The 26,431-nt window shown below is 38.1% G+C and overlaps 1 protein-coding gene across 2 annotated transcripts in view; it reads right to left on the bottom strand.

Annotated features, from left to right (window-relative positions):
- AP3B1 (adaptor related protein complex 3 subunit beta 1) overlaps positions 1-26,431 on the bottom strand; it is a 282,184-nt gene that overhangs the window by 125,231 nt on the left and 130,522 nt on the right. For both annotated transcript variants that reach the window (XM_034773780.1, XM_034773779.1), the window contains exons 9-14: positions 23,292-23,389; positions 22,237-22,291; positions 22,082-22,153; positions 19,470-19,532; positions 18,022-18,154; positions 10,974-11,083 (exon numbers count right to left, since the gene is read on the bottom strand). In XM_034773780.1, the coding sequence (XP_034629671.1) occupies positions 10,974-11,083; positions 18,022-18,154; positions 19,470-19,532; positions 22,082-22,153; positions 22,237-22,291; positions 23,292-23,389 (531 nt within the window). The remainder of the gene's footprint in view (positions 1-10,973; positions 11,084-18,021; positions 18,155-19,469; positions 19,533-22,081; positions 22,154-22,236; positions 22,292-23,291; positions 23,390-26,431) is intronic.

Here is a 26,431-nt window from a genome sequence, read left to right as displayed (position 1 = left end):
ATAGGTTATACAACTATGACTGATCATGCTTACATGGCTCTTAAAACTTGATCATTAGCATCTTGAAATAAAAGTACACAACCTGCTTATCTATCAGAAATACAACACAATCTAAAAACACCTGTTTTTACAAGTGAAATTATTTTCTTAACTAAACATTCAGTAAATATTTTGATGCACACAAGTTTCACTATTGTGAAACTTTTCAAGAAATTGTTGAATAATTGTTGAATAATTATTTCAAGAAACTGATATACAGTGGCAGACTGAATCAACATCCTATTAGGTCAATTATTATAACAATATCTACTTATTTGACAATACTGTCCTTATGCACTAACTGTCAGATACATTGACACAATCTTGTTCCAGTTGTCTATATTTGCATGCTCCTGTACAAACAAGTCATGTTGTCCTGCACCTACATTCTGCACCCTATTGTGTGGCCACAGAATATTGCCTCCATGCAATCTGCTGGAATTGGTGGCAATGACAAACTGTAGCACCAGATCTCCATCCTTCTGTTTCCAACCCACTCTATTTGAAAGAGGAAGTACTGCATTTGGGCAGTGGACCTGTCTCCAAACTAGTGCCTGGTAATGAGCTCCGTGCATGTGAAAAATAAAACTGCATCACTATTTGGGGATAGAGCTTTCGATGACCACAAGCATGTGAAGAAAATGGCACATATTTTGTCAGTGCTCTGGACTTCTACATACATCTTCTAAATAAACTCTGCTACAGTTTTCACCTTCAGGTCCAGGTCCAAGGTGTGTTAGAAGCTGATGACATTGCTGAAAAACTTTCCATGTTGTCTTCTTGCTATGTTCAGCATCACAACCAGTCAGACCATGATTTTTCAAACAGTTTCCAGAACAGTGGGTCCCTATTATAGTTGCTCACAAATGGCATGAACAGGAGAGTACTTTGGTTCCTTTGATGTGCCAGCTTTCATCCAAAGTTGCCTACATGTCCTTTTGCTATAGTGAGCCAGTAAGAGAATATGCACATCAGTCTACCTGACTGCAACAACCAACACTGTTGGTACCCCTGTGAACGCAGCATAAAATCATTCTTGTGTCTGCTTCTTTCTGATGAGCCCACAGCTGATTGGTCTCAACTATTGCTGTTGAGCATCTTACTTCAGCTTCATCCTGAAAGCCACCAGCCAGAATGATTTTATCATGTTGTGCTTGTCTCATTAGTTGCTCAGACAAAAATATTTCAAGGTCCTCATTTTCTGGAACTGCCAGGAAATTCATCCAATTACTGTGTGTGGAAGAGGCACATATCTTCCTTCCACTACTCTTCGGATGGGTCTTGTACCTCTCTTGAGCATTTCTACATTGTATCACTCTTAGTAGACTCCTTGCAATACCTGTCAAACACATCATAATTTATTCTGTAGAAGTCTGCTTCAGATTTTACAAATATTCCTGCAGGGTCTCCAAACATTTTAGTTCCAGACGGCTTCCAGAAGCTCGTGCATCTATTACACAGGGGTAACTGTTGGCAGGCAGTGGACATCAGCTGTCAGTACATCACCGAGTATTGCTTTTGTGCCTGTTCTTAGACTGCCATTTGACTGTGCTAATGCCAAAGGGCAGGCATTAACTCATGTTTCAAAATTTGTTGCAAACTGACAGTCTTGCCGGCTTCATAGCCTGAGATTAATCACTGAAGAATATTTCTGTCTACCTTCATGGTAAAGGCTTTTCCTTTGACTTCTTCCCCCACCTCATATAGCATGGAAGAAGTTGGAGCATTATTTTTTGGCAGCGGATCATAAATGCATACATGTCTAGGCTCGTCCTCTTCTGTCACAAGCGATTTCTCCACAAAACTGTCCAATTGCACTTGTCCTAGGATCTCTGCATGCAACATTGCATCTTCTACGGCTTTATTAGCCAGATCTTTTGTTTCCATATTTTGCAATGAAGAGGATGGTTCCTCGCCAGAGAAAACCTTGAATCACTGAAGTGTTCATAAGAGGGCATTCTCATCTTCATTGTCACATTGCTTCCTTGACTTTCTTGACTGCTGTGAGTAAGTTGGTCATCCAAGCCAACAAGGAACAAGGGTCAGGTGTCTGTTGCAATTTGGGCTCTTAGATTGTAAGTCAAGGCCTATTTACTGAGGGCTGAACAAATCTTGGTGATGCCTGCAATTCCACCTTTCTTTCCTGTGCCATTAAGCCACTCTTGGCTCTAATTAGGATCCATTTGGTTGAACTTCAGACATGATCTCTTGACAACAAAGTTCCCTTGCTGGAACTCCATGACCATTTCAGTCAGTAATTGATGCAATTCTGTGATGCAGATAGCGCCCCACTGTACATAATTTGTGTGGTCAGATCTCATGGAGAATGACAGCACACATTTGAAGGTGAAGAGATGCAGCTCTCAATTTCCTTCTCTCTGGGCACAGCTGAATATGAGTGGTAGGCCACCATTTCCATGTACTGCCACCAAAACCTGAAGTTCACATTACCTTCACCTTTGCTGGTCACAAATGTAGAGATGAGATTTCAAAATCTATGTGAAGCACAAACTGATATGAGCTCACCATAACAATGTGACCGAACAGCTTTAATTATATCCTCTTTGAGCTCCTGATCATGTGTTGCTATGAAGTCCAAGTGTTGTGGAAGAAGCAGGCTCCACAATGCTTGAAATGTCAATTTGAGAGTCTGCATTGCTCTAGCATATGACTTGCCATTCATAGTTTGTTCTGTGGAGTTTGGTCTAAAAACATCACCTTCAATCCAGACGTCTGTTCCCTCCGAAGCCTGTGTGTGCTGACCTTAGAATTTTTCAAAGTTCATTCAGATATGAAGGCTTCCTAATCATGAAATAAGCCACTCTCTGTACTCGGGTGTGGCCCATTTTAGTTCCATTTAGTGTACAGTACAGAGCTTCATCAACTGTTAAAACCACATATTGCTGCCCATGCACTGATGACATTTGCATCCCTGTGCAACAGTAACAAGGGTGTCTAGATCATGGGTAGAGGCTTGAATGACGGAGGAGTATCCAATGGTAGTTATTACTGGTTCTGTTGTCATGTGCAATTGGTTAAAATGTGTCCATCCACATGCTTATTTTGAAGTTTAATGATAAAAAGGTCAGATCAGAGGCTCTTGCCTGCACTGCAGCTTTACAGTTTTCTTCAAATTCAGAGTACCACTCTTTGCCAACAGGGTCCCTGAATACTGGTTTAGCTTCATCATTTCTTACACTGACTGGTATGACTGTGTCACCTAAATCATGAACACCAAGTATGCTGTTTGATGACTTTAGATCAATCAACGTCAGATTTGGGCAAGTCATCTTTGCCAAGCAGCGATTTGGGTTCATGAAATGTGTTTTTGCCATCCAGAGAAGCATAATGTATGTTAATATTGTCAGCTACATAATGAATAAATTTCCTGGGAATCAGTTTAGGAGGAACAACCGCAACCATTCTCATCATCCATTGTTTGCCAGGTTTTCTCTGCTAAGGCTTTGTCCACCTTTAAAATTCATTCATAATACATACAGTGGCCAGACTCATGAAAAAGCAGAATGAGTTGTTTTGCCCAGTTGCCTGATGGAGGGTGCACCCCAGACCAACATGCTTTAATGTCCATTACTTTCCACTGTTCACACCATATATAATGAGCTACACTAAGCACCTTGAATTTCACTGATTCTTGTTTCTTAAGGTTCTCTTCATCAGCATCGCCCTCAAGAAAAAATTGGCCTTCATACAGCAAGTGGAGGAACATGTACAGGCAATCAGCTGCATCATCGTCACTGACACTGAAACCTTTGTGGTCAGGGTGTGAAATTTTCAGTGCAACATGTACCAGTGTCAGAAATGTGTCTTCTTGGGAATGGTCATCTCATTATTTGTGAGATAGGTACATATATTATACTTGGCTGGGCATAAGAGTGTTTATCTCTCAGCAGGCAACCAATCAGGCAAGGAAGTGAATGGAAATAAAATCCCAATACGAGTTTGGAGATTTTCCTTGAATTATGATTTTCAACTGATGTAAAGTAAGTGTGTGGAATTTCAAAGACAGTTTCCTTTGCAAGATTGCAGTAACAATGCTAAACCTCAGGCAGCTCAAAAACATGGCCTTGACTGGCTGCTTTCTGAAGCCCATTTTGAAGCCATTTTGAAGCCCAATTTGAATTACTGACACTGCTGTGTCAGCAATTTTTGTGCCTTCACTCCTTTTCATCAGACTTCATAAACAGGATGTAACAAGTCAGGTGGTACCTGCCTTCAGCAGCTATGAGGTCATTTACTTCCAGCTAAATGATCATTTTGTAGCCAAATACTGCTGCTTGCATTAGCTGTTCACTCACCTTGAATGTAGTTGCAGAGATGAGTCTCTGTTCTGGGAGCACTTCTTGACAAAAAACTTGCAACATCTCCAGGAAGGAGGTTTCACAGAACTGGATTTTCTTGTTCTATGGACACTAGTGTCTTTACTGGGATCACTACAGCTTGCCACATGATATACTCGTTGCAGATGCTCTTGCTTTCAGTAGCTCTGGATTTTAACTTTGTCAGTGTATTGGGCATAGCACTTTCTGTGCCACATGACTGATACTATCTGTTCTGAATGAAAGATGGACTCAGTTCTGTTAATGGCCTCTCTATATTTGACACCTTGTAGTTTCTTTCTAATGGCTGTTGCCTCCATTATTCTATGCAATCCTTATTCACTTGCTTCATGCATTTCTTTATCTGATTCTTGGAAAATAATGCAGAGACTTCAGGAAACTGGAGTGGATCTCCTGAGACTCACTACTGGTTCTATGGTTTACATATAGCTTTAACCAATAAGAATGTCATAAACCACCACCTCTAACTTACGGTGCCTCCCTCGATTTGTAAAAAATCCCTGTGATGTTGCACTCTATATGTTTTATGGAAATATGTTTATAAGTGTGAATATGATGTAACTGGAATATGCTTCATGCAAAGGGTCTCTTGTAAGGTATCATTACAAACCTTATAATCTACTGAGTGTGTTCATCCTATTTGTATGAATGTATCATTCTTGTATCTAAAACTAGAAATATGAAGTATTACTCTGAAGTCCTATTGTAATTATGCGAAGTGTGGACCATTAATGGTGGCTTATGATCTTGATGGCTCCCATTAATTAGAACATGTGGTTGTAAACAGCTCTGTTCACTTCTAAACCTTCCTGTGTGAGTCAGGCCAGAAAGAATGGAGGCTTGGGATCTCACAGGACATGTGCCCATATCACCTGGTACTGCAATCCATCTTAAACCCGGTGCTTTTCCATTTAGAAGGAAGGGTGGGAACCCAGAGAGAGAGACAATGGATTCCCACCTTGTGCCAAAGACATAAAAGGGGGTGGGGAACAGAACAAAGGGGGCTGCAGTCATGAGAAAACCCCTAGTTACCACCTGAGCTGGAACTAACAAGAACTGTACCAGAGGAAAGGCTTGGGCCCAAACTAAGAAGGAGTCTAGTCTGTGAAAGAAGCTTATTGGAACATCTCTGAGGGGGAGATTCACCTGTATTCAGTTTCTTAATGTATTAGGCTTAGACTTGCATGTTTTGTTTTATTTTGCTTGGTAACTTATTTGTTCTATTTGTTATTACTTGAAACCACTTAAATCCTACTTTTTATACTTAATAAAATCATTTTTATTAATAAACCCAGAGTAAGTGATTAATACCTGGGAGAGCAAACAGCTGTGCATACATCTCTATCAGTGTTATAGAGGGCAGACAATTTATGAGTTTAACATATATACGTTTTATACAGAGTAAAACGGATTTATTTGGGGTTTGGATCCCATTGGGAACTGGGTGTCTGGGTGCTGGAGATAGGCGACTTGCTGATCAGTTTTTGGTTAAAGTCTGCAGTTTTGGGGGCATGGACCAGACCTGGATCTGTGTTGCAGCAGACTACCATGTCTGGATCAACAAGGCAGGGTTCTGGAGTCCCAAGTTGACAGGGAAAACAGGCTGAGGTAATTTCAGCACATCAGGTAACAGTCCCAAAGAGGTCTCTGTGACCGAACCCATCACAATCCCACCACCATCATTTCTATGTTAATTATACTCCAATTACAAGTCATTATGTAACTATAAAACAAAATGCTAAGAAAGCAAGAAAATGAGAAATTGATTTCACATATTGCAGGAAAATAACTTGTGTTATGATTAACTTATTTCTAATATTATGATATACAGATGACTAAAATGCTAGAAAGAGTTGAATATTAGGGTGCAATTAGGGTGTTAAAACCATGAAGTGTCTCTTCTCATTTCTGTTCTTAATAGAATGAAGAAGAATTATGTCAAATAGTTTGATTTTACTGACAGGTACATGGGAACACTGTTGGTAAGACAAACATTTCTGGTGAAGTTTGGTGTCCATATTTATTTGCAAGTTTGAGCTTGCGAATAAATTACACTCAAAATTCAGCTTGGTAACAACTATTTTCAAAATCAGCAGGTTCAAATTAACAAAAAATGCCTCTAAACCCTTACAGAAGATTAGACTGAAATCTCAGAATCAGTCTATTTTCTATCTATACTGAAAAATGCAAGACATTCCAACAGTTTTTGAACATCCACCCTTTGATTTCATAAAAAGGATAACATGGAATGTGGATGTGTCAGGGCAACACACAAAAAAGATAATTAATGAGGATATTAGCTATTCCAAAGTGCTGTCAAATTTATGGGTGAGCATTCAGGCATTATTCCTTTGAATCCCGTCACTGTTCTGCAGTACACATATTGTGCCCCATAAGAGAGCAACATAGGACAATATTTGACAAGTGCTCTTTCCCCACATTTTTTTTTTAATTTTGGCGTTATTAGGTACATTAATTAAGGCTGCTGTCACACACACCTTTAAAAAAAAACAGCAGACCTAACATCAAGATGAACATCACATAGGTTTCTCATCCACAATTTACTAAATTTTAAATTGTAAAGAGTGATGACAGATTGTCTACTTCATGTTTAACTTGGCTGGCAGTGAATACTATCATTTTTAAAGAGCTTGAGTTTGAGAGATTTTTCTTGTTTAATATTTTCAGTTACTAAAGCTACTAGATTTTTGAGGTACATCTCAAAGTTAGAAAGTGAGGGTTCTTGGGATGTGTGAAGGGAAGGGGTTGGCATACAGCTGTATTGAATAATATTTATTTATATAGCTAAGCACTCTACAAAACAGAGAAAAAGACCTGGGTTCCTGCCCAAAAGAGCTTATGAGAAGTTCAGACATGCTACAAGTGATGACAGGAACAAGTAGGTAAAAGGAAAATAAAGATTTTAAAGAACACCACATGATGAGTTCCAGTCATTCAGAACCAACACTGCACTGTGTAGAGAGTACAAAGCAAGGACTTGCTCAGAATTTTTGTTGTAAACGAGAGATTGAATCTTAGCATGGCTTCAAATAGCCATGCAATTATTTGTTATTGAACTTCCTAACACTGCTTTATAATTGGTCAGACATATTTAGCTTGCTGTCCTATCACATTTTAAACGACTTCTTAGGCAACTTCCACAAGAATTAGTAAATTTCATACTGGGTGACACCTCAGAGCAACATTGCTGTACAGGATTTTTCTTCCTGAATCTAGTGTCCACGAGGCACCTCCTCACTGAAAATGACAAACCCATCAGCCCAATACAGGTGAAATTTATAACAAAAAAACTTCGAATGCACAAATGGCACTCTATCCAATTTGTAGCCATTAAAACAAACAAAAATACCCTAACAAAACTATACACACACACACATTCAAGGAAAGTATATTGGAAAAGATTAAAAGGAATTATTTTCTAGTGACAAGTGTCTTGTTTTTCTTTTATTCCTTTTATTTAATTTTTGTCATTTTCACAGGGTCAAATTCAACTCGGTTATAAGCTGGGACAAAAATATTTGCCCCATTTATATGAAAGCTCAATGTAGCTCACAGTATTTTACTCTGTTTTCCTTTATGCCACAATTTCCTAAGATGCCAAACTCTTACATCAATCATATATGTATTCTTACAACAACTTGAAGTTCCAATCCCCACTTACATTTAAGTGAGCCACTTCACCCACACCATTTAAGGAGGGGAAACAGGATAATAGGCAAGTACATCTTTTCTAGTTTCACTAAAGAATCTTGAAACCAACTTAGGAGGGGTGACTGTTTCCAAGCAAAACCAATGAAAAAAATTGCCTGACTACTCCTTTAAAAAAAAAAAAAAAAAAAAAAGAAGAGGGAAGTTTTTAAATCCTTGCTTAATATCTCACACAGCAGACATTGAGGCAGAGATGTTATTTTAGCTGTCAACCCTTTGTGAAATAATTTTTTTTATGTATATTTGCAATTATGAGCTAAATGTTAAGAGCACACTAATGCATGGAAAAGTAAGGGGAATGTGTGCCACATGCAAACACTGAATCCTGTTTCATTTTAGTTCTTACACTGAGCTTTTAAGATCCCTGACCTCATTCACTGACCACCTTGGAAGTTTGTAGAAAAAATGCATATTATAAAGACTGGGCATGCTATCTTAACTTGGCATTACCTGACATATGAGAGCTTAACTGTGCATTTTTAAAGATCTCAACATAATTTAATTTAATTTCCTATATTGACTTTTTAAAAGGAAAATAAGTCAGTCAATCTAAAACAGGGGTCGGCAACGTTCGGCATGCGGCTCGCCAAGGTCAGCACCCTGGCAGGCCGGGACAGTTTATTTACCTGCTGACGCAGCAGGTTCGGCCGATCGCGGCCCCCACTGGCCGCGGTTCGCCATCCCGGGCCAATGGGGGCGGCGAGAAGCCATGGCCAGCACATCGCTCGCCCACGCCGCTGGCCATGGCCGAACCTGCCGCGTCAGCAGGTAAATAAACTGGCCTGGCCCGGCCCGCCAGGGTGCTTACCCTGGCAAGCCCTGTGCCGAACGTTGCCGACCCCTGATCTAAAATTAGTTGGCCACAAAGAAGAATACTCTATCCCATACAAGGGATGCACTGAAAGAGAGACAGCGTTCTTAGGGACAGACAGTAGGCCTTCCTCTTGATGATCCAGCACATTTGACTCCAGCAGAGCAGTTTAATAAACAAAGCTCTTATCATGAAAATGGGACAGTAACTTTTTAAGAGAGTGATCTAAATCTAAAGTCTAGAAAAACGTCAGTCCACTATTAAGTCTTTGATAGGGACTGGTATTTGATGCTTCCAAAGAACGTGCAAGAAAACCACATAGTGGACAGTTATGGAATAATCAGCCCACAGAGGAAATTTCTTTAAGGTGACCACTAGAAAAATTATAACAATCACTTCCTACATAACCCTGGTCCACACTACAGAGTTAAGCTGACATAAGGCTGCTAACTGTATAAGTGTCTACACTAAAGTGCAGCTCCCACTGATCTAACTCACCCACTACACCAACTTAAAAACTCCACCTCCAAGACAGGCATAGCGCTTAGGTCAATATAGTTAGGTCAATGCAGCATCAGTGCAGACACTGTTATGCTTACATCAAATGATGCTGCCTTTCAGAAGCTGTTCCACAATGCATCACACTGAATCAGTGCAAGCGATCCTCGTGAGGACGCGCACCGCCAACACAAGGAATGTAATGTGGACATGCAAAAGTGATTTAATTACTGTGATGGCTTTAGTCAACGTAATTTAGGTCGAACTAATTTTGTAGTTTAGACTTGCCCTTAGAGTGCACTCTGATTTAATTTATTTTAAAACTTAGCTTTTAAAAGATAGTTTTAAACCTTCCACCATATCCCAAATCAGGAGCTCAAGCCCTGTAGCTAGTTAAAAATTGCTTGCCATTTCTTGCCACTGTATGATGTATGAATACACCTCTACCTCGATATAACGCGACCCAACATAACACGAATTCGGATACAACGCAGTAAAGCAGTGCTCCGGGGGGGGGGGGGGGGGGGGGGCTACGCACTCCAGTGGATCAAAGCAAGTTCAATATAACGCCGTTTCACCTATAACGCAGTAAGATTTTTTGGCTCCCGAGGACAGCATTATATCGAGGTAGAGGTGTATATCAGACCTACAGTAATACAATCCCACACCGCAACAATATTCTGTCATCTGCTTCTTGCAGAGCCAGGGGAAAGCACAGGTCACTCATTATACCTAAAATGCAGGGATTGTTTTACTACTCTCCCTAATAAACTGAGGAAGAGAACGGTGGTGCAGGAGAGGATAGTCTGACAGCCAAGAGGCCAAGGGGACACTATGTCAAATAGGTTTCATGGGTGTACTCTTTCTGGGAGATACTTCTAGATTCCTAGTCACTAAGGATGTTCCATCTCGTGGACGTGCAAGCCTCACTTGAGGTTAACAGTTCCACTGTTCCAGCAGAGTTTAGCTGTGGTGGGAGGTCACAATTACACAAAGTGATGCAATCCCTTTGGTAACTTCACCCAGTCCCTTGGGGGCCTCAAAATTAGCATGATTAATATAGATTTTGATCCAATATTACACTGGAAGCCAATGAACAAGGGCAAAAAACCAAGAGGAGGAGATGAAATATAATAGAGATATTTGGGGTATTCAGCAAGACGTAAATACTGCAGATACTAGCACTAATAAATTTTTATTTGATTAATCCAATCCTGTTTGAATGAGTCTGTTTTTGCAAATACTATATTCAGGCTATTCTGAATCTTTCCTTCTCCATTAATACGTGTTTGATATGAGTGAAGCCAAGAACATTTTAATAAAACAGTAAGCATTCAAAATTTGTATACAGGGTTTGAACAATCCTGACAGAAGATGAGATTAAACTGTGTTTCAATGTGTAAGCCATGAGAACTTTGTCTTATCCAAAAAAAGCCACAGTTAACAAATCAAATGTTTTAGTTTATGTGGTTTATATTTTACCACTTCAATTTTAATTAGTTAGCAAAGAAAATACAGAAGTATGCATAAATACTCACAGTAATAGTGTCCAAGAGCTTTGCCATATGTTTAATAATTTCACCATGGTGTGCGGGCTGTGTTTGTAGCAGTTTCTTAATGACAACTACACTTTCAGCAACTACTATTTCTGATAAAGACAAAAACAAGTTATAACATTTTTTTAAGTGTTTATGCATATGGAATACAAATCATGTGCACCAAATTGTCAGCAACTGTTTCAAAACTGTAAATGAACTAACAAGTTTAACTGCAAAACTAATTTAATTTATAATAGTAGCATAAATGTACAGATCTTTTATAAATCTAAAGACAGGCCCTGCTCCAACAAGCAAGTTATGACAGGAAAAAAAGAGGAGGAAGGATTGTGGTAACAAATAAAAGCATGTCCCATTATACACACTTCTTGAGGATTCCTTTTAATTAAGTTTTAATGTGTCTGTACTTAATTTTTTTATTTTTAAATAAGTCATTATACAGACACAAATACCTATTCCACATAATTAAATTGTAGTATTTAATGGACTCTCAAAGAAATATAGGTTGTTCAGAAAATTGCCAGCTAATTCAACAAACAGTAAAAATAGCAAAACACTGCATTTGCACACTCCCCCGGTCCCCCATCCTCTCTCCCAAGTCCATAATCTAATCTCTAGTACATTCAAATGAGAATCCTAAATCTTCAAACAGCTTGCCTATTTATGTCCAAGTCATGCACCAGAATGCTTAACTACTGTAACAAGTAACATTCACAGCCTGATCAACTTGTATGAAATATGCAGTTTTTGAAGCTGAAAACCCCTCATTGGTGCAGAGGTAGGCTTCTATGCAAGAATAAACTCATGTAAGGAAAGATGAAGGAAAGTCAAACATAGTCAAGGCTGAAACCAAATAAATAAATAAATAAATAAAGTAGACTGACTAATGTAACAGACATTCACTATAATTCTAATTTTCATGTCCACTAGAAAAAGCAGACAATTATTTTTCCTCATACTGTACATACACTTTGAAAACAATCATTGGGGAAAGGTAAACTTATATTTCCCCAAACAGATCACAACATCCTCGTATTTGAATAGTTAATCCAACACATGGACTGTTCATTTTCAATTTACATCAGTAATCAGAAAGAAAAGGAAAGATGTACAAAAGAAGAGTACTGAGGGAAAGAAATCCCTTAAATATTACCATGGTCAACTAGAAATTAGAAGAGCTCACTGTGGTGGATTTTTGTTTTAAAAATTACAGCTGTAGCTATCCATGGATACCTCTTGAACCTCTGAAGAGTTTAAATTTTAGCGCCCAGTTTTATGTGTCATCCTCTATTTGACATGACAACTGAGTCATTTATCTAAACTAATTTCTTGAATAAGGTTAAGATTACATAATTAGAGACAAAAATCAAGGCTTACCGGCATGGAGACAGGAAGTTAATCCAAACTAACTAAAAAGTGTGAATTTAAAGTGGATCGAATTAAGCTAAACAGAATTAAGGCCACTTCCATTCTGAATTAAACTGTTCTAACAGGGATTTAATGCAATGTAAGTAATCTACTTTAAATTCACACCTTCAGTTAATACAGATTAATCTTCCTGAGAATCCCTTTGTAGAAAAAACCCTAAATTTCAAAATACATCTGTTCCACGGATGCCAAGGATTTACGCAATCCTACCATCGAGGTTATTTTGGAGAGTATTTTGCCCCCTTCACCACTGCCAAAAATTACAATGATAGAACAAGTAAAAAATAAAAAGTGTCAAACTTGTCAAGTGACAATTTTTCAACAAACCTGTAAGTAGTTTGGAGGGTTGAGGAGGGGAGAGAAACAGAATTCCCAAAAATAATCCTTGAAATGACATTTTTCCTTGAATGCCACTTACTAGCGAGGGTAAATGAACAGCAAATTAAAACAAGGACTATCTAAAACCGTTTGTGGCTACATAATACAAAGTTTAAAGAGTAACTGCTTCCACAAAAGGGCCTGGTCAACCCTGGGGGTGAGGGGGGGGGCGGGAGGGGGAAATCAATCTAAGATACGCAACTTCAGCTACGAGAATAGCATAGCTGAAGTTGACGCATCTTAGATCGACTTAGAATCACTTACTTCGCGTCCTCGCGGCACAGGATCAACGGCTGCTGCTCCCCATCGACTCCGCTTCCGCCTCTCACCGTGGAGGAGTTCTGGAGTCGATGGCAGAGCAATCGGGGATCGACTTATCGCGTCTACACTAGACACGATAAACCGATCCCAGATAGATTGATCACTACCCGCCAATCTGGCGGGTAGTATAGACATATCCTAGGAGTCCCAATCCTCCCTGCCATCTTCTGTATCAGTCAAGGATAACAGGCACAGCCCTTTGGCTCAGTGTTTGTAAGAATTTCAAGCACTGATAACATCTGATCTTTTTCCTTCCTATAATAAGTAATAAGATAAGGTCAAAAAGCAAGCACAACTTTAAGTGTAGTGATATACACAGAACAGTAGAAACTGCAGACCAACAAAATGAAAGCTAATTGATTATGCAGTATGGTTTGTTAAAAAAGATTATACTATGTCAAACTAATAAAATCCCGCTCAAAAGTCAAGAAAAAACTAGTTTAAACCAAAACCTAACAACTAAGGTGGGTTCTAAGATATGCTTAAAAGTCTCAGGCATTGTGGAAATGTACATGATAAAGTGCATTGTAAGTTATGTACAAAGAAATGTATGAAATATCACTACAGGAACCACTTTGCAGAAGCAGTTAGGAGCAAGTAAGTGTATGTGATAGAAGGAGCAAGTTTGAAGTACTGAATTGGAAATATAAAGTAGATGAACTGGCATGATTCCAGTTAAAAGAATATAGCTACCACTAAAAATGTTAAATGTAAAGTACAAATGAGAGCAAAATAAATTAATATCAGAATACAATTGGAACTAATCTAGAATAATAAGCTGATGCACTGTGAAGTTTATTTTCTGAATGTGGAGGATTCAAAAACCACCAAGACATACTGGCAAATATATCAATACATTGGCAAAAAACCAACAGTTAGGTGGTTTAACATCTCAGAAGTGAAAATCAAGCAGCAACATCAGGATGAAAAGATATAATCTTATAAAATTAATACAAGGTTTGATGAGCATTAATCAAAACAAGGAAAGCTATATACAATTACGTATTCATCTGCCAGTCTACGAACAAAAATTAGTTAAAGTTCAAATACAGATTGAGCAACATGTAATGTAATGAAAGAATCAGAAGAACAAAACTTCTAGCCAGTTTAGACCAGGGGTCGGCAATGTTTACCACGCGGCTCGCCAGGATAAGCACCCTGGCGGGTCAGGCCAGTTTATTTACCTGCTGACATGGCAGGTTCGGCCGATCGCGGCCCCCACTCGCCACGGTTTGCCGTCCCGGGCCAATGGGGGCGGCGGGAAGCCGCAGCCAGCACATCTCTCGCCCGCACCGCTTCCCGCCGCCTCCATTGGCCCGGGACGGCAAACTGCGGCAAGTGGGCGCCGTGATCGGCCGAACCTGCCGCGTCAGCAGGTAAATAAACTGGCCCGGCCCGCAAGGGTGCTTACTCTGGCGAGCCGCGTGCCAAACGTTGCCGACCCCTGGTCTAGACTGTAGACACAGTATAGCAATACTCCACAGGAATACTGGAGCTACAACTAAAGTAAAAAAAAGATTACAGGAAATGTAATGATAAATGAGGTATTAATTCTAAAACCAGCAACAGGGTGCTTTTGAATGAAACAGTTTACCTATAAGGTTTGGTAATTGGGAAACAGTAAATATAAAAAAGTAGTCTGGTGAGGATTGTCTGGACAAATAGAAATTGAGAGATGGATCAGCAGCTTCTCAATTCTCCACACCAAGTAACTGACCACTAATCATAACATTCTCAAATCACTACTGCAAGCTTTGGCAAAAGATTTCTACACGATATTGGAATGAGTATTTAACTCAGGAAACACAATCACAAAAAAAAAAAAAAGCCTTTGACATATCAACTCTTCAAAACTATACTGTGTTCAGTCACACAAAATTCCATTTTAGTAATCCATAGTGCTATAGCAGGAAACGAAAATCACACAGTGAACCACAATTTGAATGGTACGATAATTTGTTAATAATTTGAATTATAATAATTTTCCCAAGTGAAAATTTAACCACTCCAGCACCATTCAGAAATCCACAAATAAATTATTTAGGAAAAACATACAGAATATTAAAATGGCACTGGAAAAAACAAGAGCTTCGAAAGAGGCTACAACTTGCAATGCAGCATTTTGTATGACAGATACATTTTACTAGGAAAATAAGGTTCATTAGTTATATATGTTAACTGAGGGCTGAAGCAACTAAATATGAAACTGAAGAGGCTATTTCATGCATATTATAGAATCTGTGTAAAAAGCGTTTTAAAAGAGGCTAAGATGTATTTATAGCAAGTACACTCATTTGGAGGGTACAGCCTCTTTGATCCACAGGAAGGCAGTATGAAGCACCTATTTGAGACAATGAAAGGGTATGCAAATAGCTGTCAAACTGTTCTTCACTGTAACAAATTTGCTGGCTGTGTGGATACTTGGCAACCCTTTCCAGACTCCAAGCTTTGACCTTGTTGATACTTTTTCCCCCCACTAGCACATTACCTTGACCCTTAAACCAAGTAAATATATATTTTGTTTAATACAATATGCACAGTTAAAGTTCTCTTTTACTTTACTACTGATAGATAAGATATCACCAGCTCTAGTGTTATTCCCCTTATGCAGTACAGGGCATACTTGTTCAAATTGATATTTACCTACCAGAAAAAAAGTAAATGTTAAAACTCTGCTCACTGTAATTGCATTTTCATACTCGACTACAACTTTTAAAATATATACATATAAATGAATTTGTGTAAGCTTGGCACAACCTGAAACAGAAAAAGTAACTAGGTCACCTCAGAAAGTAAACTTACTGAAATTCTAGTTTGTACACTCAGGACAGAACCAAGAAGTGGCTTCATAGCCAGTATGTCTCCGACAGGTTTGAAATTAGTTTCTCAATCTTAATGGGACCAGCACCAGAGAACCCACATTAGCAAAGCAATTGCTTCAAGAAATGTAGCAATCATGTGTGAGTTTTCACAGAGAAGACAGGAGAGCAGGCAGAACTTCTGATGTGCTGAGGAAAGCACAAGGAAATGAGAAAGACTAATTCTAAGCCTTGCCATACCTTCCACAAACAAGGGTGGGAAATGAGAGAGGGGAGAATCTGTGTTGGATTTTGATTTTGTTTATGTAAAAGTGCTATTATGTAAGCTTCTGTACGTAGAAATTTGTAAATCAGATCCTGGAAATTGCTCAAGATTGAAATTTAGCAGGAGGAGTGCAGGGTAAGTTGGGTCATTACCAAAACTTTAGCCCATACACACATCATTCCTAGATGCCCTGACTCCAAATTAAGGTAAATTCTTGAACAGGTGTGCTACAGGCAAGTAGGTGTTTCTTGTGCCCTCTTCTATGACCAACTACATGTCATTCAACTGATTTGAAAGAAGTCAAAAGGACAAAAAGTAGCGACGTCAGCAGTTTTTATTAAGCAACTTTCTAACACCTGTTTGTTTGGGGCAGTTCCTGATTTAGAAGTGATTGCAAGATGGACATCACAAACTTCTAAAAGCTGAAAACATCATGAGAGGATGATCATTACTTTCTATTAAGTCTGTAAGCAATGAAAAGACAACCTCTATACTTACTATATCTCCTAGCAGCTACAGACATATTGGGTGAACAAAGCTGTTCAGAAATGACTAAGAAATCCTTAGCAAAATGAACAGCGGCCCAGGCTATACGAGGGATGAAAATATTCCATACTAACACGAAGTAAAGGAAGGAGCATGCTGGAAGAAACATTTTTCATTTAGCCAGAAAGGTAGAGGGCATGAGAAGAGAAGGCAAACCCATACTCTGTTATGCAGGGCCTCCAGCCACAAAAACAAAAACAACATGGATATACAAGTAACTGAAATAAAATATTCAAAAACTGTTTGATGCTTTTACTGACTGAATTAAACTAAGACCTCATTTGCCTTTACAAAAAAGTGATCTAAATAAATTAATGTTTGTACTTTGAGATCCCCGAGTGAAAAGCTGAGCTCCCACAAACCCCACTGAAGTCAATGGGAGCGATAGGAGCTTAGCATCATTGAAAGAAAAATAATCAGACCTCCTATTTAGGTGCATAAACATGAATTCAGGAACCTAACTTTATCCCTCTTCTGTATCATTAGGCCCAATTAGTAAGTGTGTCTTTAAAGCTCACTCCTCTGAAGACTTGAGTATTTCCAAGTAGATTTCGCCAAACACACTGTATCTTATATTAAGAGACAGTAATTGTAATTTCCTGATTTGTTTCCTTCTGTGTGATTATTATATAACTGCACTAACTACCAGTGCCTTTGTCAAAGACAGATGTGTAGTGTTTTGCTACAGTATTCTATTTGGCCTATATCCACTCCTTGTGCTCCTAAGCAATTTGCAACGGTTCTATTTTGTGTATAAAATTAATAGGAAGCTAAATTACAAAACCAAACTAAGTTTGAAGCTGCCTATTCTAAAACAGTTTAATATGCTCTTTGATTTCACCATTCATATGTACAAAATGCCATTCCCCTGCTTTTAGCACCCTCTGCAGGCTAACTGTTTTAATGCAACTGAACATACTATTAGACAAAATATTAAACTACTATTCTCTGTGAAACACATTGCATATCTTTTAATTACTACATTTTGAACAATTACAGGTGTCAGTGTAACTGCACACTGGGAGTAATGCATTGCTTTCTTTAAAGCAGAGTGGGGAGTCAAACTATGAAAACAATTTCAAACCACAGGATAAATCAAGCAATGTTACTATTTGTCTAGCTGAGTTTGTTATTCCATAGCCACACCAATTGACTTCAAACAGACTTCACGATTCAATATACTTTTTTAATTTGTTGCTACCTGTGGATCCTGCCAAGATGATGATTCAAGCTATCAAGTCACTCAAAAACACAAACAGAACAGTTAGCTTACCATCCCTGTTGGACAACAAACACACTAGGCCGTTAAGGCATGTGTCAGTCACTTCTGAGATGTTGGTTGCACATCTGCCTATAGCCTGAATTGTAGCTGCAGCAAATTGTTTATCTTGGCTTTTCACATAGGTCTGGAGAAAACAGGATTTCCATTAGTAAACACACTGATCTTATTAACTGGAAACTTACCTTATTATCTGTATTAAATAAATGTACTTTAGACTAAATTTAATTTACAAAGCTATATTGCACATTAGAAATTATGCTGCTATCCTGTATTTTTAAGAACTTATTGTCTTGCCAGTTTCTGTCACCTGTGATGACAGAGGCCTGTGACTGCGGGGGGGTGGGGAGGTGGGGAGGGGCAATCACCCAAAAGCAGAAATTAGTTTGAGTGCAAGGCTGAAGGAGGTTGATGAGCTCTCTCTTCAGGGAGGTTTCAGTCCATTTAACTAGCTGCATCTGTAAATCTATGAATAACCAACCTGTCTGAAAAAAGAACTGGTTTCTTTTGGGGAAGCCCAGCCTGAGAACTGGAGGAATGAAAATAGCTGACAGATGAGAGGAAGGACACACACTGTTGACACATTAGTACTAAACTGGAATAATTCCTGGAGGGAGAGGAATTATTCCAGCTTAGTACTAATGTGGACACGAGAACGAATGGATACAAACTGGCCGGGGGGAAGTTTAGGCTTGAAATTAGACGAAGGTTTCTGACCGTCAGAGGGGTGAAATATTGGAACGGCCTTCCGAGGGAAACGGTGGGGGCGACGGACCTGTCTGGTTTTAAGATTAAGTTGGATAAGTTTATGGAGGGAATGGTTTAATGATAAAACATAGTAGCCAAGGAAAACCAAGCAATGGTACATGAATAGCATAATGGCCAACAAGGGTCAGGCTAGAGACTCTTGCCTATATGCTCGGGGCATTACTGATCGCCATATTTGGGGTCGGGAAGGAATTTTCCTCCAGGGTAGATTGGCTGAGCCTCTGGAGGTTTTTCGCCTTCCTCCGCAGCATGGGGCAGGGATCACTAGCAGGAGGGTCTCAGCCGATTGAAGTCACTAAAACACAGGATTGGGGACTTCAACGGTAGAGTCCAGGGAAGGGTCTTGCGGCCTGCAGCATGCAGGGGGTCAGACCAGATGATCATAATGGTCCCTTCTGACCTTAAAGTCTATGAGTCTATGAGACACTACCGACTGCACATCTGGCAAAGATGTAATAGGAAAAATATAGTAGATAACACTTTACTCTATTCCAATTATTTAAAGAATAAATATTTAAAGAAACAGCCTCTGTTTCATTCAAAGAGCATCTTATACAGCAACAGGACTATCGTTTAAAAATTTCCAAGTTCATCTACAGAAAGTTTATAATACATGTAACATGTTAACAGAACGCAATTTATGCAAGAAGAATACTCTTGAATTGTGCACAGACCTGAAATTCTCGAAGTAGTGTTGATATGTTGGCCTCATTTGCTAAATTTGTCAAGATTTCAAGCTGAAGGAGAGAAGAGATATTTTATTATAAGTTGATTAAAATAAGTAAAAAACATTTTTTAGAAATTATATGCATATTGTATTTTATCTACAAGAAAAAGTATCACTTAAAACTTAAGAGAACACTTAATAGTTTAGGCACAAATCTCAAGTACCCTGAAAAGTTAACATCCTCCAGAACCTAAAGAATGTGCTTTCAAAGCAACACAGTAGGACTCAGCCCGGCATTTCCCACTAGCTGTAGCTCTACATAGTGTCACTGTATAACAAGTAGAGCGGAAATGCTTTTGGTGATATGTTTTCCAACATGATGTAGACAAAACAAAGGAAAAAAGAAGCATGGGACATGATTAGGCTGAGGAGTGGGGGGAGAGATAAGGTGCCAGAGAGCAATGAATGAAATTTCCATAACTCATTCTCAAAGCAGCTGTGATCAAGAGTCCTTATTTGAGGGAAATAGGTGCTTCCATAGCATTCATCAAATTCTGTTTTGACAAATTATAGCTCATCCTAAAAAGTCTCTCCCTAATTTTTGGTGAGGAAAAAGATAAAATCACTCTTGATATGCTACACCTGTGTGCCACATCAAACGTTTCATGCTTCGAGGCTGTATCAACACTGAAGCACGAAGTTCCCTACATTGGAGGCCTCCAATGCAATCTGAATGCAGAACATAGGCAGAAAGGACCTTTAGCAAGAGAAACAGCTGGTAATATGAACTCAGTAACTGAATGACATGCATCTGGATTTAGAAAAGTTTTGACTAATTGTCTGGTTCTGAATGGAACAACATAAACGGCAGGTGTCCCCAACTTAAAGTGGGAAGTTTGACAGGTCTGCATACTTGAGCACTTGAGTTTTAGGAGTAAGTTTTGAACACTGAGGTTTTTTTAAATGATGTATAAAACAATTTAGCACTGATTAACTTTTTTGAAACACTACATATTGCATTTAATAGTAATGGTTAGTATTTTTTCCATCTTCATAGCACTTAATTTAACCACCACCTTGTAAATAATGACAACACTGTGAGAGCAGAATGTCAGATATCCACAACAAATGTGGTGAAATAAAGGAGAGGTTTTATTTTTTGTTTTAATGTAAGCTGTTAATTAAAAACATGACTGAAATACCAGGAATAATACAAGACTAGTATTTACTAGCAGTCCCATTAATAAAGTGCACTTTTCAGAAAGTGTACAGTAACATTTACTCCCAAAATATTTATATATATTAAATATTTATATAAAAAAAGATGGGTTTCTCTCTCTCTCACCACAATCCCCCCTGCTGCACTCCATTCTCTTGTTTTTATGTACAAGTTTGTTGAAACACCATAGGTCTTACCAAAGATATGAGACCACAAGGGTTAGCCCTCTTCACCTTTTAAAACACTTAGTTATTCCCAGCCTGGCAGCCACCTCCTACTTCTCCTTGCCTTCTTCCTTGGTCTCCTGACAGTGATTTGCTTCTGTATGCAAGTGTCCCTGACTCCTCCCATTTCCCAGCATGCCCAGCAGTTTGCTCTAAAGTGAGGCCACAAAGCCTTTCCATTTTAACACTGGAGTGGGTCAGAGAAGCCTTAAGTTCTCAATTCACCAGTTTAAACAAAGGCTAGCTTCCTCCACAAGCCCTAAATCTTACAGTTTCAAGTAAGAAGAAAGATTATATTAGGATTTGTTCTCTAGTCTGTCCCCCTAAAATCAGGAACTCTCCAACCACCTAAGACAGAACTAAGTTAAGAAAACTCATCTACCATTCCCTCAAACCTCTGGGCCTTAGTAAAACCTCTGCTCATGAAAAGATGACAAAAACTTGTTAAGAAAAGGAGCCAGAAATATTTAGCATTCCAGTCACAATTATTTTATTTATTTTAAAGTTGGAAAAACTAAAACAGCAAGGTTAAGTGACTGTCCCTTAAGCTCCAGGAACAGAGTTCAGATCTACAAATGGAACTCAAGAGTTACAGGTCACAGCAGGCATCTCTCTCCCGGTACAGTGTGTGTACATGGAAAGACAAAAAAATTATATCACTATGTACTCCATAAGTCCTAAATTTGAGTCCTAAATTTTGTGGTCATCTCTGCACAGAAAAGTGAAGTTCTGGACAATCCTAAACTTGACATCTATTCCCAAATTTCTCACACACAGACAGTGTGACTGTATCTCAAATTTCCTGAATTATAAAATGGGAATAATACTTTCCCCCCAACATAAAGCATTGAGATCTTGAAGTGAAAAGCAAAGCATATCTGCTACTTATATCAAGTAACTCTGTGTGGACACCTCTTCAGATAGAAAGAGAGCCATTGCTACCTTACACAACATTTCCATTCAGCATATTCAGTTAGCCTGCTGTACCTGGAAAATCACCCATTTGCCTGCCCCAAAGGCCATCTGTAGAAATCAGATTGAAAAAGCAGAATAGTTCAGAGACACATGAGTTTCACAGCAGTCAAAGAGTATGTTACTTTCCTGTTAGAAATACTAACTAATCATACAGTGTATACATGAAATATATATATATATATTATGTATTATAAAACACACCTTTGATGTTTTGATCATCGTTGGATCAGTTGACCTAACATAGAAACTCTTCAGGTAAGGTTCAAACATGCCCTGAAAAATAAAAGCCATTGAAGAAGTAGTTGTGCCTATGCTTAATTTAAAGTACAATCTAGAAAATGCAAAGCAAGGTATACCTTTCTTTGAATTGACATGGTTGCAATATTCTGCAGAACAATATACTGCACTTCCCTACAAATCAAAAAAAGAGAAAGTACTGTTGAATATATTTATCAAAATCACATATTTGGAGAACAGTATATTAAAAGCAAAAAACAAAAATTCAGACCAAAAAGATGCACTTGCATGTATTGCTGAAAGGTTTTTAGCTGAATTTTCAATAAATATCTATGCATAAAAACTACCATGTATATTTGACTTATAAAATATATTTGAGTATGCCAAAGAAACAAGAAAAAGTTGAAGCATGACAGCTATTACATGTCACTCATCAGTTTTATAGCAAGATGCAGCACAAATTTAGGACTGTCACTTTTAAAAGGCAGACAATGTGGGTGAAGTAATATCTCTTATTGGACCACTTCTGTTGGTGAAAGAGACAAGCTGAGCTCTTCTTCAGGTCACCCATCTTCTCTATAAAATCCTGGGACCAACACAGCCTAAAACAACACTGCATACTTTTAAAAGGAAAATATTACATTTTAATGTAATGATGCAGCCTTTGTTTGACATACGGCTTTCCTCAAACAAAACAAAAAAAATTAAGGATTTATTTAGGAGTTTTGAAGCTAGCATTGCAACACATACAGCAAACCAGAAACTCAAGAAGGTCCCATATATTTCTAGATAGTGAGACTAAAAAGAAAATGTTTACTCTTTGTCTGCACTACAGAAACTACTGTGGTAGATAACCATTTGGCTTCACCTAATATTTGTGCTGTAAATGTGGGATGGACAATACTTGACAACTAACAGGTGTTTTAAAAGTAGTTTTCCAAGGATAATTATCAAAAAAGTGAGTGGTTTGGGGTGTATTCTGCTAGTTCCAGGTATCTGTCAGAGGGCTGTGTGCATATTCTGGTAAACTGTAGACCACTACAAAAATATAAATATTTATCTAGCACAAATATATAAGCCTCAGTTTATGATGTACAGTTACATGTAATTTAAAACTGAACGGCAAACTGTTTAGCAAGTTCTGTTTGAAGTTCAACAAAAGAGCTTGACCCACCTATTGCTACGAAGTAAACGCACTAAGGATTTAGAAACAATGCCAGCTTCAGATTTTGGTGCCAAGTGCCAGTAAAGCTGGGCAACTGCCATCACCACCTGAAAATACAATGTTAACATGCAGAACAATCTGCTATCTTAAAATAACTACACAATGCTCTACTTTCAAGCTGCAAAATTACACACTCATTGCTTGTACAAAAATTTAAATTTCTATTTTTGCATATGTAATCTTTGATACCAAGGGGTTGATTGAAAAGACAGGATATATTTTCATTTCTGAATTATAATCTAATGAATAACTTACATTCCTATCAGTAATAAATAAATAAATAATAAGCAGATGTAGCTAAAGTTCTAATCAAACTGATATTTTAAGAAACCAGAACTTATAGCCTTATCAGTACAAATGAATGAGAAAATTCCCTCTCTTTAAATCTATATAAAGCTTTTTATTTTTATTAAATCTAGCTCCAGCAATAGCTGTTCATTAATTAGTTTTAAACAGTAATACCATCACCAAAAACCTTTTCCTATTACCATATTAATCAAGCTATACAATGGAATTTGCATTTAATAATGACCTACAAGGACGTAAAACAACAAAAGGAAACCTGTAGGGTTATGTGCTCGTGAGCCAAGTAACAAAATGTAAGAGACCGTAAAAAAACCACAATTGATTTTTAAAACTTAATAGGTCCTCCTCCTGGAAACAAAGCTAATGTTGTAGCAATATTTTAAAAAGGGAACATGGGATGACTCTTAACTACAGGTTGGGCAGCCTAATATTCTGAACAAAACCATGAAAGGGCTCATAAGGGATGCAGTCTGGCAAGAATTAAAAGAATGACCACCTCAAATTGAACATGAGCCAACAATGTGATGCTGTTGCAAAAAAGGCTATTATTCTGGGGTGTGGTAACAGGAATGTCTTATATAAGACACAGGAGGCAATTGTTCCACTCTGCTTAGCAATGGAGAGGCCTCAGCTGAAGTACTGTGTCCAGTGTTGGACACCATACTTTAAGATAGATATGGACAAATTAGAGATAGTCCAGAGGAGAGCAATAAAAAGTGACAAAGTTTAGAAAACCTGACCTATGAGGAAAGGTTTAAAAAACTGGGCGTGTTTAGTCTTGAGAAGACGACGACTGATGGAAGACCTCATAAGAGTTTTAAATGCATTTAGGTCTGTCGTAAACAAAATGCTAATCAATTGTTCTCCATGTCTACTGAAGATAGGACAAGAAATAATCTGCCACAAAGAACATTTAGGTTACATATTAAGAAAAAAAATTAACTTATACAGATAGGTAAGCACTGGAATAGATTCCCAAGGGAGGTTGTGGAATCCTTGTCACTGGAGGTTTTTAAGAACAGGTTAGATAAAAACACCTGTCAGGGTGGTTTAGGTATTCGTTGCTCTGTCTCAAAGAGGGGGTTTGGACTAAATGACTTTTGGAGGTCCCTTCCAGCCCTACATTTTTATGATTCTATAAACACCAATCACCATGATTTTATGGTCTTATCAAACAAACTTGATATTTCTGATGCTATTACAAATTCAATTGATAAAGGTAATAATGTTGACATAATATACTTTGACTTAGTGCCACAGTATATTTTGATTAAATAATAAACGCTATACAAAATGAATGTAGAACATATTAAATGGACTAAAAACTGCCTAATTGATAGATCTCAAAAAGTAAATATAAATGAGCAATCATATAATGTATTTCTAGTGGAGTCCCCAGGGATCTGTTCTTGGCCCAAAATATTCAATATCTTTATCAATGATACAGAAGAAAATATTATTGCTGGTAAAGTTTGCAAAATTGGTGGAATGGCAAATAATGAGAAAGACATTAAGTATTCAGAGTGATGTGGATCGTTAAACCTGGATTCATCTGAATATGAGTTTTAATACTGCCAAACGCAACCGAGAACATAGGTCACATTACACAAGCAGACAGTCATTTGGAAAACAGCAACTTTGAAATAGACTTAGGGATCATGATGGATAACCAACTGAACATGATCTCGCAGAAGCTAAGAGATCTAATATAATCTTTGGATATATAAGCAGGGGAATATGTAGTAGAAGTAGGAAGGTGGTATTATCAAGCTATTCGGTATTACTGAGACCATTACCAGAATACTGTTTTCAGTTCTAGTGTCCACACTTGAAAAAGACGTTGGCAAATTGGAAAGGATTCAGAAAAGAGCTACAAATGATTTGAGGCTCAGAACATATGCTTTTCAACGAGAGACTTATTTAGTTTATCTAAGAAAAGGTTAAGAGGTGACTTGATCATGGTCTATATGTACCCGAGCAAGAAAAGAGTTCTCCACTATCTAAAATCTTATCTAGATAAATGTCCAATTGCTGAAGTTGGACAAATTTAGACTAGAGCTAAGCAAATATAATTAGCTATTTGAACAATTTACCTAGTGATGTGGTAGACTCTCCATCACCTGAAACCAGTAAATCAAGACTGGATGTCTTTCTAAAAAAAAAAGATCAGTTCTAATACAAGTAGAAATTATGGTCTGGCAGAAATTAATGGGTCTAATTCCATGGCTTGTGTTATGTAGGAGATCAGACAAGATAATCATAATGGTTTCTTTTGACCTTAAAGACTTATGCATTTATGAAAATTCAGATCTTTTAATCTAGCTCCCAGAGACATTCAGCATGTACTATGCAGATGATGTTTTAGCCACCTCAGAATTCTGCTGGGAGACTGAACCTAGGACTCATACTGGGATTTTCAAAGGATTTGGGTGTTTTACTCCTCCAGGATCCTTTGAAAATCCCCACCTCAGAGAAAAGTGCCATCTAATAAATCACAAGCACCTACAGTTTTCCTTGAGAGTCTTCATCCACATATTAACAGGGTTTGTCTCACCAGAGCTTCTGAAAACTGGTAAGCTAAACAACCTGAAGTGCTATGGCAGCAGTCATATACTGTATTGCCTAATTCTCCTCTTAATATTAAAGAACAGGTAGGCAGCACATAACATGGCTGTTCAGGACTTTTAGTATTAAATTACTTTTCCACTTTTAAGGGCATGCAGTTGAGAACTGGTTACTTTTAGTTAGCTACAACAGTACTATTGTGTAACTACACAATTCTG

The sequence above is a fragment of the Trachemys scripta genome, chromosome 6 (assembly GCF_013100865.1).
Source record: "Trachemys scripta elegans isolate TJP31775 chromosome 6, CAS_Tse_1.0, whole genome shotgun sequence".
NCBI lineage: Eukaryota > Metazoa > Chordata > Testudines > Emydidae > Trachemys > Trachemys scripta.
Note: the sequence above shows the minus strand (reverse complement) of the source record. Positions and strands in the feature narration are given on the sequence as shown.